This window comes from Vidua chalybeata, chromosome 19, assembly GCF_026979565.1.
Source record: "Vidua chalybeata isolate OUT-0048 chromosome 19, bVidCha1 merged haplotype, whole genome shotgun sequence".
Classification (NCBI taxonomy): Eukaryota; Metazoa; Chordata; class Aves; order Passeriformes; family Viduidae; genus Vidua; species Vidua chalybeata.
Window position 1 is genome coordinate 403,707 of NC_071548.1, and position 18,515 is coordinate 422,221.

The following is an 18,515-nucleotide window of genomic DNA, read 5'->3' on the forward strand; positions in this document are numbered from 1 at the left end:
GCAGGTGGCAATACAGACCTCTGGAGTATCTTGTGGGTTTGTTACAAACGTTAACTCTTTAACGCTTTCATTCCTTCCCAGCGGGCAGTAAGTGATGCCTTTGGAGGGAAGGCAGCTCTGCGTGCTGCTAAACACGGCCTGGGACCCATCTCCCACCCCCGAGCACAGGGACAGCAGCCCGGGCTGGGACACCTGGGGGTGCTCACCTGGAGAAGGAAAGGCTCTGGGGGAGCTCAGAGCCCTTGCAGGGCCTGAAGGGGCTCCAGGAGAGCTGGAGAAGGACCAGGGACAAGGGATGGAGGGACAGGACACAGGGAATGGCTCCCACTGCCAGAGGCAGGGATGGATGGGATATTGGGAATTGGGAATTGTTCCTTGAGAGGGTGGGCAGGCCCTGGCAGGGGGTGCCCAGAGCAGCTGGGGCTGCCCCTGGATCCCGGCCGTGTCCCCAGGCCAGGCCGTGTGTGATCCAGGCCTGGCCATGTGTGTCCCTAAGCCCGGCTCTGTCTGTCCCTAAGCCCGGCTCTGTCTGTCCCTAAGCCCGGCTCTGTCCCCAGGCCCAGCTCTGTCCCTAAGCCCGGCTCTGTCTGTCCCTAAGCCCGGCTCTGTCCCCAGGCCCAGCTCTGTCCCTAAGCCCAGCTCTGTCCCCAGGCCCGGCTCTGTCTGTCCCTAAGCCCGGCTCTGTCCCCAGGCCCAGCTCTGTCCCTAAGCCCGGCTCTGTCTGTCCCTAAGCCCGGCTCTGTCTGTCCCTAAGCCCGGCGGGGCTCGGCGGTCCCGCAGCCGCCGCTCCGCCCGCAGCCACCGGAGGGCGCCCGCGCTCCGAGCTCGGCCGGGACCGACGGGAACGGGCTGGGAAATAACGGGGGGATAACGGGGGGATAACGGGGGGGAATAAAGGGGGGATAACGGGGGGATAAGGTGGGGATAAGGGGGGGAATAAAGGGGGGATAACGGGGGAAATGGGCAAAGGAGGGGCCGCAGCACCCTGGTGCAGGGGTCACCCGGCAGCTCCCATCCCCACCGAGCTGTGCTGTGTGTTTGCAGCCCCGGTGGAGAGCCAGGGAAACAGGATGGGCTTTGAGGTCCCTTCCAACACAAATCACTCTGTGATTCCATGATTCCATGGGACGGCTGTGCAAGCAGGCTGGTGTAACAGAGTCCACCTCTAACCCCCCCAAAACCCCAAAAAGCAGAAGCACCTGAGTTATTCTGACTTTTATTTCATTGCTTCTTAGTCCACACAGTCGGTATAAAATCAGAAAAGCAAAGCAAAAATAAAACAAAAAAAGAAGAAAAAAAGTAGAACCCCAAAAAACCCCAAGATTAACCAAAAAAAGCAACAGGGTCTGGAGTCCTCAGAGGCAGCCCGGGGTCTGTGCTGTGCCTGTTCCATTCATGGCCAGACTCGTTGCTGACAGCAGAGGACTCACATCTCGCTCGGGTGCCAGAGCCCCATGGGCCCCAGCCAGAGCTGCTTCTGTTCCTCTGCACCACAGAGGGAAAAAGGAATCTTGGTTATAAATGCTTTATTAAAAATAATAGTAAGAGCAAATCTAAGTACAAAAGCAGTTATAGCTCATTTATATTACACAGAATTATTTCTCATTTCTTAGCTTGGTTGTTTACCTCAAGGTCGTTAACTGAATTTCCAGTGACTAAGGTTAAGTGGCGTAGCAGGGTAAGGAATGGTAAATAGATAGCACCATTTCATACATCTGGTATTGGATTTCAGGGACAGCCTGGGCTGGCTGCTTTCTCAGGGCACTTTAGCTCTCCACTTTAGCAAGGGCAGAGCACGTTCCAGGCTGGGAGCAGCAGTTCCCAGCGCTCGGCACAGCCCGGCCCCGGCAGCCGAGCGAGGGAGGACGGCCCGGGCTGGACTGCAGCTCGGCCTAAGTGATTTAAAAGCCCAAATTCCCAGCGGGTGTGGCGGCAAGGCAGTGGGACTTAGGCACATAAGTCATTTAGGCACTCGGGGCCATCAAAGCCTTTGCTCCGAAATCCTTCAAACCTTTTGGAAGCGTCTCCCGTCAGATCTGGACGTGCCCTTTGGATCACCGCGTGTGGCAGGAGCGGGGCCCGGCCCTCCGGCTGCAGAACCAGGCGTGGCTGATCCACGCCAGCCTAAAACCAGAGCTGGGGGTTCTGATGGGCTGGGACAGGGCAGGAGTTCAGCTCAAAGAGGATTTTGCATGAGAGAAAAATCACCGCGCTCTTGTTACACTGTTAGGAGTGAGAGCTCCTTAGGCACTTGCTTTAGGCTTTAAAACAGCACATGGTCAACAGAAGCAAACAAGACTATGTACATATATGTAAAAAGTGTTATAAATAGGTTTTTTAAACCATAGATACTATATACATCTTCAATTAACAAGGAACCCTTTGAGTGTTTCCTCTGGGGGTCGGTTGGGTCTGGCTTGGGTGGGAGGGTTTATTCCTTTTTTTTTTTTTTTTTTGGGTTTTTTTTTGGTTTTTTGGTTAATTTTCTTTTCCGTTTTCTCGTCTATTCTCCCCCGCCTCCGTCTGCTGTGAGGACGTCGCGGCTGCCCCCGTCACGCGGCCGCGTCCCGCGGCGTCACTCGCGCTTCCGCAGGATGACGTAGATGATGCCGCTGGCCAGGGCCAGGGGGAAGGCCAGCCACGCCAGGATGTAGGCGAAGCCGTAGGAGGTGTTTTCCGAGGCTTGGTGCCAGTCCGTGTGCCTCACTGTGAAGATGGCAGCGCCACTCATCACACACAGCCCTGCAGGGTAACACGGGGGACGTCAGTGGTGGCACGGGCCAGTCCCTGCTGGGACCCCGGAGTCACACAGCAGCCAGCAGCAGCAGGGAGCTGCCTTTGTCCTGCCCCCTTGGATCCTGTCCCCTGGGGGGTTGGGAGGGGATGCTGTGGGCTCTGGCCTGCCTGGAGGTGAGCAGGGATGGGATCCTGTCCCCTGGGGGGTTGGGAGGGGATGCTGTGGGCTCTGGCCTGCCTGGAGGTGAGGAGGGATGTCGCTGCCACGCTCAGCAAGCAAAGCCAGAGGCTCTGGAGCAGACAAAGCTGGAGCATCACCTGGGCTAACCCATCCCTCAGGCGGACCAGGGATGCTGTTCCAGACCAACCCCACTCCCCTGGTGCCCTGTGTATAACCCTGGCCTGAGCCACCTCCCTGCAGTGCTGCAAGCGGGCAGACACAGAGCTGGGCTTTCAGAGCAACGCTTCTGTATCACCTCTCTAGGTGATAAAAAACACAAACCCAACTGGGCCTCAGGATGCTCTGGCTGTGATTCCCCCATCCTTCACAGCTGCACCAGAAGCTCAACTGCAAACCCCATTCCCAGCAAATCTGTTCCTTGAAAACCCTGGTCCCCACAAACCCTGGTCCCCACAAACCCTGGTCCCCACAAACCCTGGTCCTCACAAACCCTGTTCCTTGAAACCCCAGCTCCCTGCAAACCCTTCTGTGCCCATGGCTCACCCCTCAGCCAGGGCCCGCGGGGGTCCCAGGGGTGCCCAGCCCTGGTGGGCATCGTTGAAGCATTGTTGCAAACCCTCCCCACCAGGGGTGGGCACCGCCCAGAGCTCGCACAAAGCCACCTCTATTCCTGCCCCAAACAAGCTCTTTGAGTCAATCCCAGTAGCTCCATTATCCAGTCGTGGGGCTGTTGTTGGAGCCGAGTTCCAAATCCCCTGCCCGGAGCTCAGGACCACCTACATTTCAGCACGGTGATATTTGAGCTGTAATTCCACTTGACACTGCTCCTTTTGTTCAGGGAAAGTGCACAAGTGGGAATTCACTTCATTAAGGCGCCGCTGGAGCAGTTTCCATTCTCCGAGCAGGGGAGCCAACTCCCACTGCCCGGCCCATGCACAGAGAGCACGGCCATTGTCTGGGGACAGGGACAGGCGTGTGGCCACCCCGTCACCTCCAGATACAGCAGCGATTGTTCGGCTGGCCGGAGGCGACGGCTGCGCCTGCACTTGTGGGGCACCTGCCCTGCTCTGGGCTGAGAACACGCTGGGCAGGGAGGCCCAGCTGCAAGCAATAATGCATCCACCACCCCTGCAGAGCCTGCCTTCGGGAGCTGCAGCCTTGCTCTGGCAGCTCCGGAGGGCAAACGCTTCCCCACGTTTGTTCCCAGGCTTTGTTCGTGCCGGAGCAGCCCCAGCCCTGCAGAGGAACCAGGCTGGGGCTGGGCGAGCTCCCGGGCAGCTCTCCAGGCCAGGGGTTTGCAAACAGCTGTGGGATGAGGGCAGGCACAGCCCTGGAGGCTGAGCTCACCCTCTGCAGCCCACAGGGCAGCAGCTCTGGGGTGAGAGGGGTGGGAGGGAGGAGATAAAAGTGATGATGAGAAGGATCTGGCAGGAGTTGGGTCAGACCCCGAGAGGCCCAAACCCACATCTCTGCCATGCTGAGCTACAAGGAGTCACCCACGGATATGCTGGACCCACCAAGGATGCAGGGGAGCCTCTGAGGGCCTTGTGATGCCCTTGATCCCATCAGGACAAATCCAGCCAGGCTTTGGGGGTGATGCCGAGCTGTGTGGAGGTGCTGGGGATGATCCTGCCTGGCTGCTGCACCACAGACCAAAGTGGCCTCACACTTCTCTTCCTGCCCTGCCCTCCCCTCGCTGGTGGCCCTGCAGTGGGTGCCAGCCCCTGCCCTCCTCCCCGGCTCTCAGGGCAGCACTGCCCAGCTCTGCCACCCGGCAGAGCCCGGTGCTCCTGCCCTGGCTCCCACAGCAGCAAGGAGGCCAGAACAGGCCCAGCTCCTGTGACCAAAGCTGTCCCCACCTCCAGGTGGGATCTCCTGGCAGTGCTGGCACAGCCATGTCCCGTTTCCTACCAACAACCCTGACACTGAGGGTCACAAAGATCAAAACTGACCTGAGCCTCCTCCTCCAGCCCTGGCCAGGGAGGACAGCAGGGATGGGCACCAGTGCCCACCTCTGCACGGTGCACCTGGATCCAGAGCTCTGCCTACAGCTCCCCCTGGCCACAGGGAACCTAGGTGGGATGAGGACACACGTTTTCTGTCCTTCACACTGGCTGGGCATGGCGTCAACCCACAGCCCAAAGAGACTGTAGGTGTGAGCCTGCATCCCCTGGGACACCCAGCACGGCACGGGCACGAGGGCTGCAGTCCCACGTTCTCCTCCTCTGACAATGAGGAGTCACCAGCAACCACTCGGGAGAGAGAAGCCTTCTGCTCCCAGGCCTATTGGAGATGCTCTCAGGCAGGTAATTGCATTATTAATGCCCATTTCCCCTCCTTGGCTCCATGGCTCTGAGGAGTTTCCACACCTCTCTGTTTCCAGAGATGGTGAACTGATCTGAACTCCACCGGCACTGTGGCCAAGCAGATCCACTCCTCATGGAATTCGTGCCAATAAAGCTTAGCTCTGGACTCCGCCAGGGTTTGGGAAAGCCAGTTGCTTAGAGGATGCCCAGAAAGTTTAAAGTCTGAACTCAGTGAGTGAGTTTTTCCACTGATGAAACAGCAGGACCTCGGGTGGCTTCTAGTGTAACATCTAAAGCTCTAGGAAAGAGCCAGTCTCCTTCACAGACACTCTGTCCTAATGCAGCCAGGACCTCGAAGCACCATTACATTTTTTAGCCTGAACTCTTGAAAATCTTCTCCACTGGTTTCATACGTGGAAACATAAACAGAGCTAGTGGCTTTAGAGCATCAGTTCTTGGGGAGCTGCAGCGCAGGACGTGAGCTGTGGCTCCTTTCCAGCACTGAGTTCTCAAAGAGTTAAAAATAGCAGCTGACAGTCTAAGTCAGAGCTCACCCCGCAGCTCCAGGGCTCTGTGCTCATGGGGAAAGCACCAGGCCTCCTCATGGCAAGTTTATAAATAATCACCGAGCCGTGTTTTGCCAAAACAGGATTGTCAGGACTTTCCCCACCCCGCCAGCAGCTGTGGAAGCCTCACCCAGCCTGGTGGAAGGTCCCAGAGCCAGCACAACCACCCTGGACACCCAACATCCCACTCGAGTCCCCGGGAACAGGCAGAGCTCTCCTTCCAGCATCCCTGTGATCTACTGCCCCAGCCCTGCCCCGGTGCTCTGGCACCCTGTCCCTCCAGAGCCTCCCTGGCTGGGGCAGAAGCCCTCTTGCCCCTTCCCTGTGCAAGGGCAGAAGAGCCTGGATGCACAACGGCCCAAGAGCTGGATCCCATCCCAGGATCCCATCCTCAATACCCCCGAATTATTAATCCCCATCCCCTTCCACTTCCCCTCCCCTCCCCTCCCCTCCCCTCCCCTCCCCTCCCCTCCCCTCCCAGGAGCTGTTCCTCCCTCCAGGCGCTCTCCCTGCCCTCAGCCTGGCCGTGCCACCCGCAGTCCCCGCTCACCCGCCAGGATCTGGAAGACTCCGGTGATGTAGAAGCGGCCGCCCTTGGTGAGCGTGAAGAGCTGGCAGAAGAACAGGAACAGCGAGAGCACGCTGAAGATGACGGAGAGGATCATCATGGCTTGGACAGACTGCAGCCATTCTGGGGACAGACAGACACACGGACACCTCAGCGTGGGCACCACGGAGCCCCTGCCGTGCCCATGGCCTTGCCAGCAGCCCACCCGGGCTCCCGCGGGGTTTGGGAGCAGCCGGGGCCGTGCCCAGCCTGCCCCGGCTGCTGAGACCCCAGCAGGGGCACGCTGCTCCGGGTGCCAGGTGGGTGCCAGGATCAGCTGCTGGAATACACCGGATCACGGGGCACTGCCTCGGGAGCGTTTGCCACAAAACAGAGCAGAGGGTTTTTGTCGCTGACCTGCAGAAAGCAGGCAGAGCCTCTCCCCCAGCTCCGTGCCAGGCCCTGGCTGCTCAGCTGGGCTGCAAACACCAAAGCCATGTGCAACAAGCTCTGGGACACCGCGCTGGCCGAGCTCCGAGGGCAAATAAACACACGGGAACGAAAACACCCTCTGCCCCTGTGGAGCTGAACCTTTTGGAAGTCCTCCCCAGCTGCCAAACGCAGCTGTGTCCCAGAGCAGACCAGTTAAACCAGCCCCTGTGAGTCACTGCTCAGCTATTTCCAGGCTTAGTGGGTGTGTAACTCCTCACGTAAAAATATAAATAAACAAGCAAAATGCAGCTCCATGCCGTGAGCTGCTGCAGCTTGACAGAAAGAGGCAGTGCTCACAGATACCTCTGCCTCCCCCTTTCCTCCTAAAGTTTCAAATCAAAATGCAGGACTCAGTACAGGTAAACTGAGGCACAAACCACCCAGTGAAAGGCAGAAAACTCCTGCTTGGGGCTGGATCCTCAGATGGGATTAGGCAGCACTGAAGCCTCAGACTCAGTCCCATGTTCCTGCCACACTTTTTCTCCCACCAGTTTCAGTCCCCTGCCTGCAGAATCGGCTCCCTGCAGCAAATGGCTGAAGTGGAGCAAAACCTCCAAACAAAGCTCAGCCCTTCAGCTCAGCCACCTCCCACCTCGGAGCAGCAAACGGGGCCACCGGGACTGCCCAGGGCAGCGTCTGCCCCACAGAAGTGACCACACGTCCCCCCCAAATCCCTGTGAGCCACGCTCGGGGAGGGCAGAGCGGGGTTTGGAGCGGAGGGTGAGGCACAGCCTTCAGCTGGGGTGGCAGTGGTGACCCACGGCACTGCCAGCAAACCCACGGCTGCAGGAGCATCCCGTGCCGCTCAGTCACGTCTCTGGGTCTGACTTTGGACCAGGATTTGTACCCCTGGTCTCTGCCTCTTGTCTCTCTCAGGGTGCCCTGGCAATGGAGCAGACGCAGCCCCTGCTCCCAAAGCTCTGGAAGCACCCGGAGCAGCCCCTGCTCCTCACAGCCAGCCTGGTCCTTCCCCTCCCTGTCACACTTCCTATTCCAGCTGCTCCCCAGCTGCTGCCCTTCCCTCTGCCAGTGCACCAGCAGCTGCCATTCCTTGGGAAGGAGCAGCTTTTGCTGCTTCCAGGAAATCCCAGGGTGGATTTCACTGCAGTGTGCACACAAAATGTCCAATGGATTTCCCCTATCTCAGGGGCAGGGAACCCCCCCTGCCTCAGCCCCACCTGCCCCTTCAGCTCTGGCTGTCCTCCACCAGTGGGAACGGGATGAGGCAGCTCCAGCACCACCAAAATCATCCTAAATCCTTGCTCAGATCAGACCAGAGAAGTGGTTGGAGGATGTGCAGCTGCTGAACTGCACCTCCCTCCATTCCTGAGCACAGACAGGGCTCCCATCCCAGCTCCGGGAAGCTGAGCTCTCCTCTCAGCCCTTCCCCGCTCCAGGCTCCAAAGCCAAGCCCTGCAGCTCCATCCAGGACCAGAAAGCCAAGTCTTTTGTGATGGCAAAGGCCACGGGATCCGGCCCGAGAGGAGCCTTTCTGCTGGGAGGTGGATGCTCCCACTGCTGGTTATTTTAGGAGAGCTGTCTAGACAGAAAGCTGAGCTGAGCTGAGCTGAGCTGCCCTTTAATTGCATCCGCCTCCCCTGCCTGGTTTTTGGTTCTGAATGCAAATGATTTACAGGGGCTTTGCAAAATCCCATTGTGATAAAGAGCCATGTCAGAGGCAGAGAAAGGCAGCGCTGAGGGGGGAGCCCACCGTGGCCGGAGGGTTTGGGCAGCCAGCCTGGAGCAGGGAAATCAGGAGATGATCCCACAGACCAGAGCTCTGAGCTCACATCCAGCCCTTTGCTGACTTCTGCTGGCCTCCTTTGTGAAAACAAAGGGCAGGATCCCAGCCCAGGACTGAGACCCACGAGCGAGTTCCAGAGCTCCATTAACTCCACGCCAGCTGCCCACAGACTCCAGCTGGATTGGGACAGCTAATTGCCTTTAATACATTTTAAATCACCCCTACAACTGCAGGTAGGGTTTCTACCTGCTCAGCCCCACGTGCCTTTAACCCCTTTGCTGTTGGTGCCGTGTCCAGCCCTCGGATCTCAAACACAGCAAGTTTCCCAGAGCTGCAGCTGGGCTGTCAGCACGGTTTACTGCCAGGCTGTTATTTGTGGTTTCCCCTGGGCACCGAGCTGGTTATCCCATTTTTCCCCCTGCATCTCTTCTGCTCTGTGTTTATATCTTTGTTCTTCAGGAGGAAGGAGAAGAGGAAGCAGCGTGGAAAGGACAGATAACACCCTGCACGCCGCTTCCGGAGGAGACCCGGCTGGAGTGGGTTTACAGCCCTGTCAGGCAGCCAGAGACAAAGCAAGAAGTTCTCACAAAACAAATTTGAATTTTCCTTTAAGTTCTGCAGGCCCTGATGTGCTCACAGCACTACTTGCAACAGCAGGGAGAAGACTTCAGCCCTGGGAAGATAAAGACCATGTTTCACTGCCCTAAAATCCAACACGAAAGAAAGAAACCCGGAGCAGAAATTGCAGCTGAATCTCCCAGAGAGACAGCAGTCAAGCCAGCCCCTGGCAGCAGAGCCCCAGCCCTGCTTGCAGGGAGGTTTTATGCCCTGACAGGACTGACAGGGCAGGGGAAAACGTGCCCTTGGCCAGGAGCAGAGGCCTTGAAGGAGAGGCATTGCCTCCCCAGGGTTTAATTCACACCCCCCACACCCTCTCTGGCCCCAGCCAAGGAGGAAATACAAAGTGCACACTGAAGACTCTTACTTGAGCACTCAGCTTATCCACTGCTGTAAGGACTCCCTAAATGAGTGCTGTGCTTTAAAACCCCTCCGTGCTGGGCTCTGCAGCTGATGGGAACACTTTGCACATGGAGCTTTCCCTTTGCCAAGTGTGTATTCTCTGTACATTCAAAAAGCAACCACTTCTGGGGAAGAAAACATCCATTTGGGAGGTAACTGTGGCACATAGCACAGCCAAAGCTGGAGGGAGGGAAATTCATGCCCCCAGCTGTAAAACCTGCTGCTTCCATGCTGCCAGTTAAATCTCAGCAGGGTCAGGAGCAGCACGGGTACAAAGGCACCAGCCCAGAAAAGCCAGGTTTTCTGAGCAGTTTTTCCAGAGCACACTCTCAGGTGTCAAGGCCTGACTGAGATCCTGAGCCCAGCTCACATCCTCCCCTCTGTAGTGGCCAGGTTGCAGCAAAAGGCTGGGACTTGGAGTGGTTTTAATACTCAAACACCCCCAGGAGGGTTGGAAAAGGGTGAACTGGAGATGCAGAAACACCAGCTCAGCTTCAGCACTCCGGGCTGCCCTTCAGACAGAGCCCCTGAGAACCCCCAGGGCCAGAAAAGCTCCGGTGCCTGTGGTGCTGCTCTGCACTGCCCCAGCCCTGCCCCACAGCCCAGGGCTGCAGGGACAGCTCCTGTCCTGCCGGGACAGCTCCTGTCCTGCAGGGACAGCTCTCCTGTCCTGCCGGGACAGCTCCTGTCCTGCTGGGACAGCTCTCCTGTCCTGCTGGGACAGCTCCTGTCCTGCTGGGGACACCTCTCCTGTCCTGCTGGGGACACCTCTCCTCTCCAGCTGGGGACACAGCCTCCCCCTCTGTCCAGCTGAGCCACTGTTCTGTCCCAGGACAATCCAGGGCCAGCCCAGCTCCAGTGCAGCTTTCTCCTGCTGTGGCCCAGCGTCCCTCTGGCACAGTCAGACATTCCCGGCTGCCCCTCTGCAATCCTCGCACCTCCATCCCCTGGGAACCACGCTGTGCTGGATCAGGGTGTTCCTGGAACTCCCCTGGCAAAGGGGGATTTCCAAAGAGCTCCCAAGGTGTTTGTGGGGATGAGCAGGAGGGAAGCCCTGGGGCTGCAGGGAGGCGGTGACTGAACACAGCGCTCCGAGTCCTGCTGCTCTCCTGCAGCTCCTTCAGATGGAGATGAACCCCTCAAACCTCTATCTTCTCCTCTCCTCCTCTTTTCCTCTCGGCTCTCCTCCCTTTCCTTCTCCTTGAAGCTCCATCCAAGAAGTCCATGAGGCCAGGACATGCAGAGCTCTCCAGAGCGGCCACGCTCCGACGTCCCACGGGAGCTCCCACCCCGCAGAGGCACTCCTGATGCAGCTGAGGCAGCAGAAAGCTGCTGGCACCACGAGAAACTCCTTCCAACAGCTCCACAAAGCCCAAGGCAGCTCCTTTCCCTCGTCGTGGTGGCTCTGACCTCCTGCTGGCCAGTGCTGAGGTGGCAGATCCACCGTTCCGTGCCCAGATCCTCCCAAGGACTCCCAGGGATGCCCAGTCCAGGCAGCAGGAGTGGGCAGCAGCGGTGCCTTGGCCCGCAGGCCTGGGCAAGGGTCACTCAGCCTGTGCCCACAGTGACATCTGAGGGGCTCATCAAGGCCAAAAAAATGCAGGTTGAAGGGTTTTCCAGCACCACACTCTGCAGGGGACTCCCCAGCCTTTCTTCTGGTCATCCTTTGCCCACATGTTGCCTTCTTCCTCCCATTCCTCCGTGGGCCAGAACACAAATATGGCAGGGAAGGCTGTCTGACCCCTCCTCTCACAGAATAAAATGGGGGCCAAAGACATCTGGAGCAGCTGAGAAAAAACCAGCACCAGCTCCCCACCTCTCCTCATCAGATGCTCTTTGTCAGAAGAACAAGCAGCAATAAGAAATTGGTTGGAAGCAGAGGAAATCTTTTTCCTATTGAAGGCAAGAAAGTTATGGGAGAAAGTGACCTGAAATATAAAATATTCTCCTGGAATAGGAGATTTTTAGATTTTAGGAGTAAATTCTTTACCCAGAGGGAGGTGAGGCCCTGGCACAGGTGCCCAGAGCAGCTGGGGCTGCCCCTGGATCCCTGGAATGTCCAAGGCCAGGCTGGACAGGGCTGGGAGCAGCTGGGACAGTGGGAGGTGTCCCTGCCATGGCAGGGGTGGCACTGGATGAGCTTTAATGTCCCTCCCAACCCAAACCACGTGGGACCCTATGAATCAGGTGATTTCAGAACAGCAAGGGACGAGTTACAGTCCCCCGGGCTGGCAGAGAGGGTTCAGCCCTGCCCGAGTTAAGCCGGTGTCACCCGTTATTAACAACGTTAATAAAATCTGCTCTGGGCAACCACCTGGGCTTTGCTTGTGGCCACCACATCAGCAAAGCAGCACGGGCATCACAGGGCCCCCAGCACTCAGTGATGGGCACTTCCCAAGGTTTAGGGGTTCCTTTTCTCTTTAACACAGCCCCAAACCACCAGCCTGCCTGTGGACAAGGCAGCCACGGGAGAAGCTGTGAGAAGACAACAGGAGAAACGTCTCCTGCCACTGCAGAAGGATGTGGGGATCCCCAGGGACGGCCCCGTGGCCTCCCCACTTCCAGCACTCCCTCCACAACCAGAGTAGAACGCAGCAGCAAAGAAGCCTTCTTCCCTGCAAAAAACATTCAGCTGAGGGAAGAAAAGGCCGTTTTTGGGGCAAAAAGCATCGCAGTCTGTGGATCTGGGCTGGAACGTCCTGGGGAGCAGCGCTGGGCCCGGCCGCGGCCGCTCAGCCCGGCTGGCACGCGGCCCTGCCGACCCACAGGCCCGCAGCAGAGCCGAATTCCTGAGATAAGTCTTTTCCAGGAATGTCTGACAGCGCAAACTGAGCAAAGATTCCAGCATTTTTTCCATAGTTCTCGGCCTCTTGAAGAAAAAAAAAGCATTATCTAACAGCAAATGCAAAAATCAAAGCGACAAGCGGGCGGTTGTACACGGAGAGGGAGTGGGAATGTGCGCGGGGCTCCTCTGGGATGGCTCACACAGCCAGGGGAGCGCCGAGCCCTGCCGAGGGGACCTGGCGAGGTGGGAGCTCAGCCCCCAGCGAGGCCAGCCCAGCCCGTGCCCAGGGGCTGCTGAAGTCCCGAATGCAGCGCTGTGCCCGGCCCTGGCGCTGCCTCGCTGCCTGCTCCGTCCCCACATCCCCAGGGGATGCTCTGCAGGGTGAGCAGCACAGCCCAAGCCTGCCCCAGGGTGAAACCAAAGCAAGCCCTGCTGGCACCTGGATTTCAGAGTTCTGCTTCTCGGTGGGAATCCACACCAAGGCCACTAATGAACGGGTCCCTGTGTGACAGGACGGGGAGGCTCAGCTGAGACCAAGGGGGCACCACAGCGTCACCCCCGCCAAAATCCCCATCCATGATGAGCACAGGTGACCCAGCACCATCTAATTCCCAAATTCCACTCACTGAGTCCCACCGCCTTCTGAAAAGAGAAGAAGAAAGAACCACACCCCAGAGGCCACTGTGATGGCCAGAGCAAAAACTGCCCCCATGTAAAGACTGAGAGTTCTGCCAAAATTCCCAAGGAGGATTCCTTGCTGTTTCCCCAGAGCACCTTGGCACTCCAGGATTAACCATTCAGTGCCATCCTGGGCACAGGGAAATGAATTTTTATGGCTCTCTGGAGCCCACTGCTCACAGCCTCTGTTCTGAGAGCTGTGACCAAGGACGGTTTGTGGCATTTGTATGGGATCGTTCCTAATTTTGAAAATAAGCATATTCCTGGGAAAGGGTGTGAGGATGAGGCAGGAGACAAGCGTGAGTCTCGGAGGTGGCTCTGCCACAGTGTCCTTGCCCTGTGACCTCACTGCTTCTCCAAAGAGTGGCCAACAGCAGCCCCTGCAGCAGTGACAGGGGAGAGAAGACCCGCTGGAAAGGAGACCAAGTGGCATTTTTGTTATTTTTACAAACAGACCTGAATAGTCCTACATAAGCCCGGGAAATATCCTTTGATTTTATGTTCCTACAGCAGCAGTGGGCTCTGGACCCTGCATCCAGGGTCCCACAAGATGAAGGCACTGCTCCCACCCCCTGGCTGCAGGGTGAATGGGGCACAAACCTTTGTGCAAGCAAAACCCCCTTGTCCTGATGCCAGAGCAGAGCCCTTGGGTAAGTGAGAGCTGTCAGAGAGCTGCTGAGCCGTGAGCACAGTGGACTTTTACTCACAAAGCCCCTCACTGGGGCACTTTGTCCTGGAATCCCAGAATGGTTTGGGTTGGAAGGGACCTTACAGACGCTCTCGTTCCACCCCGCCGGCCATGGGCACCTTCCACTGCATCAGGGCTCTCAACCCAACTCAGCTGCTCAGCTGCATTTTCTACAGGCTCATCGTGGCTATCGTCCCCTGATGATGATGAATCAGCACTGGAAAGGCTCCAGAGGCTCTGGGAGCGGGCAGGGGCCACTCCCAGCCCGCGGCAGGACCGTGGGGTGTGCGGAAACCACCCGAGCACCGTTTGGACATGCTCCTCTCAGCACTGACGGCCCCGACAGAGCGTGCTGTAAACATCCAGAAAGAGCAGCTCAGGCTTGAAAAGCCAAAGATTTGGGGAGGCTTTAGCGCGCTGGGCTCTGGGACTGCTGGGGGCAGGCGCTGCCTTTCATGACAAGCAGGGGCTCAGCAGTTTCGCAGCTCGCATGACTGGCCCTGAAGCGGGGCTGCCGACGCTGCAAGAGCCAGCCCGGCCAGCTGCTGATGCGGGACCCGGCTCCAAGGGCTCCGCGCCCGGGATGCGATCCAGCCGCTCCCGGCTGGCCCGGACACCGCCAGGCGTCAGCAGAGACCCGCGCTGGGCCGGGAGCGCCGCTGCCAGCGAAAGCGGAGCCCGGGACAGCGGGGACAGCGTGGGGACAGAGCAGCGGCATCGCCTCCCCACGGGGGTAACGCGAGCGGTTCCCCCCATCAGGGGGTTCTGATGGGAGTCTCCAAAAACCCTGTCACAGCCTCCCGTCACTGAGGGACGCTCCGGGAGTACTGAATGCTCCCCGTGTGACTGTGCCCCCTCCCCAGGGCCACATGGCATCGGTGTGCTCCTGCCCAGGCTCCCGTGTGCCCAGGTCCCAGTGACGGCGCTGGGATTCATGGCTGCTGTCACTGGGGCTCGCACTGGGACAATCTGTTCTCCCGGGAAAGCAAAAACCAGGCAAACAAAACAAATGCTGGCCCCAGCACCACTGGCATTAGCTCTATCTTCCAGGGAAACCGAGGCACGGGCTCGCCCGACTATCTGACACGGATTTTGTGTTCCTGGTGCCACTGGTCACCCTGGGAACTGCGTGTGATGGTGTCTCAGCACACTGTCCTCCCCTGCTGACCTCAGCAAACAGTTCAGGGGTGATGTCACCCAGTGTGACACCAGCCTTCACCCAGCTGGGTCCCGCGGTGGCCGTGCAGCCCCGGCTGTGCAGGTGCACAGGCTGAAGGGCCCAGGCAGAGCTCAGCCCCCACAGCAAACCCCAGGGCCAGGGCTGTGCCCAAACCTCAGCCTGTGCCACCACAAAGCCAGGACAGATTGCCAGCTAGGGGACAGGTGTCCTCTGGAGACGGGTGTCCTCCGGGCCCCGTGTGCATCCTTCAAACCCCTCACAAGCAGAGCAAGAGGGAGCTGTGCCAAAAAGAGCCCCACAGCCTCCAGCAGGGTGACAGGGCCCAGCAGCCCTGCCCCAAGGAACACCTCGTGTGTGTGCGTTCAAGAAAAAAATGTCCTAATAACAGGAGACCCCCAAAAGAGTTCGAGCCGTGCTTAGCTGCACTGCCAGTGCAGCTGAGCCTGTCACCCTGCCCTGGTGCTGCCAGGAGCTGCCCCTCAGCCCGAGGGCAGCCGGGCAGAGCCGTGGGCAGCAGGTCCAGTCCTCGTCCTAAGCCCCTCTTGAATCCATAGGTGCTGGGGGGAGAACGAAAGTGGCAGGCGGGAGCAGCCCTGATCCCGGGGGCACAGTCCCATCCCGGGGGCACAGCCCCATCCCGGGGACACAGCCCCATCCCGGGGACACAGCCCTGATCCCGGGGGCACAGCCCTGATCCCGGGGGCACAGCCCTGATCCCGGGGGCACAGCCCTGATCCCGGGGCACAGCCCCGATCCATGGGGGCACAGCCCCATCCTGGGGGCACAGCCCTGATCCATGGGTGCACAGCCCCGATCCCGAGGGCACAGCCCCGATCCCGGGGATACAGCCCCGATCCATGGGGACACAGCCCCGATCCATGGGGGCACAGCCCTGATCCCGAGGGCACAGCCCCATCCTGGGGGCACAGCCCCATCCCGGGGGCACAGCCCTGATCCCGGGGGCACAGCCCTGATCCATGGGGACACATCCCCGATCCCGAGGGCACAGCCCCGATCCATGGGGACACAGCCCCGATCCATGGGGGCTCAGCCCTGATCCCGGGGGCACAGCCCCATCCTGGGGACACAGCCCCATCCCGGGGGCACAGCCCGATCCCGGGGGCACAGCCCCATCCCGGGGGCACAGCCCCATCCTGGGGGCACAGCCCCGATCCATGGGGACACAGCCCCATCCCGGGGGCACAGCCCGATCCCGGGGGCACAGCCCCGATCCATGGGGGCACAGCCCCATCCCGGGGGCACAGCCCCATCCCGGGGGCACTCACCGTTGGAGGAGGATGCCAGGCAGTGGAAGGCGGGTCCGCTGGTGCAGTTCTGCCACAGGTCTGCCGCGTGCTCGCCGTTCACCAGCCATTGCTGCGGGACAGACACAGCCCGTGAGCAGGGCCCGGGGAGGAGCAGCCGGCCCCGGCCGTGTCCCCCCAGCGCCACCGCGTCCCCCCCGGGCTTCGGCACCGAGCAGCCGCAGCCCCGCACGTGCCTGCCCGGCCAGGCGCTCCCCGGGACGCGCTTTTCCGTAGAGAGGGGTTTGGAAAGTCAGTCCCGGAATTTGCTTTTAACTGCTTTGGCCCCGGCGGCGCAGGAACAGAAGCTCTTTATGCTCTTTAAACACGGAGCGAGTCCCGCGGGGCCGCGCTTCCCTCCCCGGGCCGGCCTCGCCCGCTGCCTGGCCGGGATATTTGAATGCTTCCACGTGATTCCTAACGGCTCGGAAGATTTTTGTAACGTTTTCCGTGACTGTTACCACAAAAAAAAAAAAAAAAAAAAAAAAAAAAAAAAAAAAAAAAAAAAAAAAAAAAAAAGAAGAAAAAAAACGGGAAAGAAGCCCCTGGTGAAGCAAGCTTGGAAGTCACCAGCTCCACAGAACAGCTGCCTTACAGCCAACTCCAGCCTCTCCCCGAGCAGCTGACGTGTTCACTGGGCTGCAGCCCCGGGACAGTGCTGGGAAGCCTCTGTGCTGCATCCAGCCCTCGGCCCTGCCGCTGCTCACGCAGATTCAGCCTTGGGAGCTGCGTTAGGAAAAAGAGGCTGTGCCTTATTGCCAGCCCCAAAGGAGGAGAGCCGGGGAGCAGAGCTGCTGTGCCGAGCAGTCAGTGCCCAGCCAGCCCCGTTCAGGGGCTCCGCTCGGCTGTCCTGGTCCTGGGCCTGAAGCTCGATAGCAGGTGGAGCTCCCTTATGAAAGGGGAGAGCAGCATCACCCCAAAGGAGGGGATTTTGGGTGCTCCGAGGCTGCTCCTCAATGTGAACCAGCCTGGGGAGGATGAGGAGATGGTTTCCAACAGCCCTTGTGTCTCTGTACCAACGTGGATGCCCTGAGCACCCACAAACACAGCCAAGCATCCCACCAGCTTCCCCTGGCAGCACCAACTCCCAAATTCTCAAATCCCACCGTTACTGAGACCAGCAACCAGCCCGTAAAGGCTTCCTGCCGACAGCCAGGCTGTAAAACCAGCCAGAAACAAAAATAACCCCTCCTGCTCTTGCCACGCCATGCCCGTGCCCCGTGGAAGCCCGGAGCAGGAAAATCCGTACTCACACTAACGATGGTGGAGACGAAGAGCAGCACCAGCACGGTGACGTGGAGCACGATGATCCCCAGCAGCAGGAGCAGCATCTTGGCGGTGGTGGAGGGCAGAGCTGCAGCGGGACGGGGATGATGCTGAGTGCGTGTGTCTGTCTGTCCGTGCGTCTGCCCGGGGGCAGCAGGAACGCTCCGCTCTGCCCCGCCCGGCGCGGGGGATGCTGCTGGGGCAGTGCCCGGCGCTCGGGTTCTCTCCGCGGGCCCCGCCGACGGAGAGGCTCCCCGATATCCCCCGGGGGTCCCCGATATCCCCCGGGGGTCCCCTGAGACCTTCCCCCGAGCCTGCTCTCCCTCTCCCACCGTGGGGGCTCCTCCCAGTCCCCTCCCCTGGACCTTCAAAGGGGGGCGGTCCCCAAGGGGCTTCCCCAGCCCCTCTCCCGAGAGGGGTCCGGTCCCCTCTCCCAAGGGAATGCGCTCCCCGCCCCCGCCCGGCGGAGGGCTCGGGCTCGGCGCATCGCACCCGAGGGGCGCCCCTGCCCCACTCCGCGGGGAAAGGGGAGTAGGGGTGCCTTGCCCACGCACCCATGGGAGCAGTGTGGGTGATTCTGTCGGTCCCCACCCCAGGGGGAATTTTACCGGGCTCATCTGCCCTGGCGACCCCCGGAGAGAGGGCAGGGGGCGGGAAGCAGGGGGCGTCAGCCCCTGCCCCTTCCAGCCCACCGGGCTGCCTCGGCCCCTCTTCTCCGAGGGTGCCTCAGCCCATCTCCCCTCGGCTCCCCCGGCAGAGGCTCTCCTGGACCCTCTCCCGAGCTGGGGGGGGGGGGCTGTCCCCAGCCCATCTCCCCCTCGGTGAAGAGGGGAGGGGGCTCCCTGACCCCTCTCCTTGGAGAACCCCCCGAGCGGGGGTGCTGCTCCCCTCCCTCCCGGCTGCGGCCCCCGGCGGGTCTCTCCAGCCCGTGTCCCCGGCGGGGACGGGCGCTCCGTACTCACATCGCGGCGGAGCGGAGCGCGCTGGCGGCGGCGGAGCGGAGCGGAGCGGGCGGCGGCGCT

General features: G+C 59.9%; 1 protein-coding gene across 1 annotated transcript; it reads right to left on the reverse strand.

Moving 5' to 3' along the window:
• Positions 1–1,200: 1,200 nt before the first annotated feature.
• On the reverse strand, positions 1,201–18,515 carry PMP22 (peripheral myelin protein 22). The gene is made up of 5 exons (XM_053960508.1): positions 18,456–18,515; positions 17,481–17,581; positions 16,210–16,300; positions 6,340–6,480; positions 1,201–2,742 (listed from the first exon to the last, which is right to left on the reverse strand). Exons 2-5 carry the CDS (start codon positions 17,556–17,558, stop codon positions 2,576–2,578), a joined length of 477 nt encoding a protein of 158 aa, XP_053816483.1. The 5' UTR covers positions 17,559–17,581; positions 18,456–18,515; the 3' UTR covers positions 1,201–2,575.

Bases quoted from the DNA above. Each gene is read 5' to 3' on its own strand.
- PMP22 (XM_053960508.1), bottom strand. From the start codon at position 17,558: ATGCTGCTCCTGCTGCTGGGGATCATCGTGCTCCACGTCACCGTGCTG. The intron at 16,301-17,480 runs GTGAGTACGGAT...TCTGTCCCGCAG, and splicing joins TCGTCTCCACCATCGTTAGT to CAATGGCTGGTGAACGGCGA. The intron at 2,743-6,339 runs GTGAGCGGGGAC...GTTACCCTGCAG, and splicing joins AGTCTTCCAGATCCTGGCGG to GGCTGTGTGTGATGAGTGGC.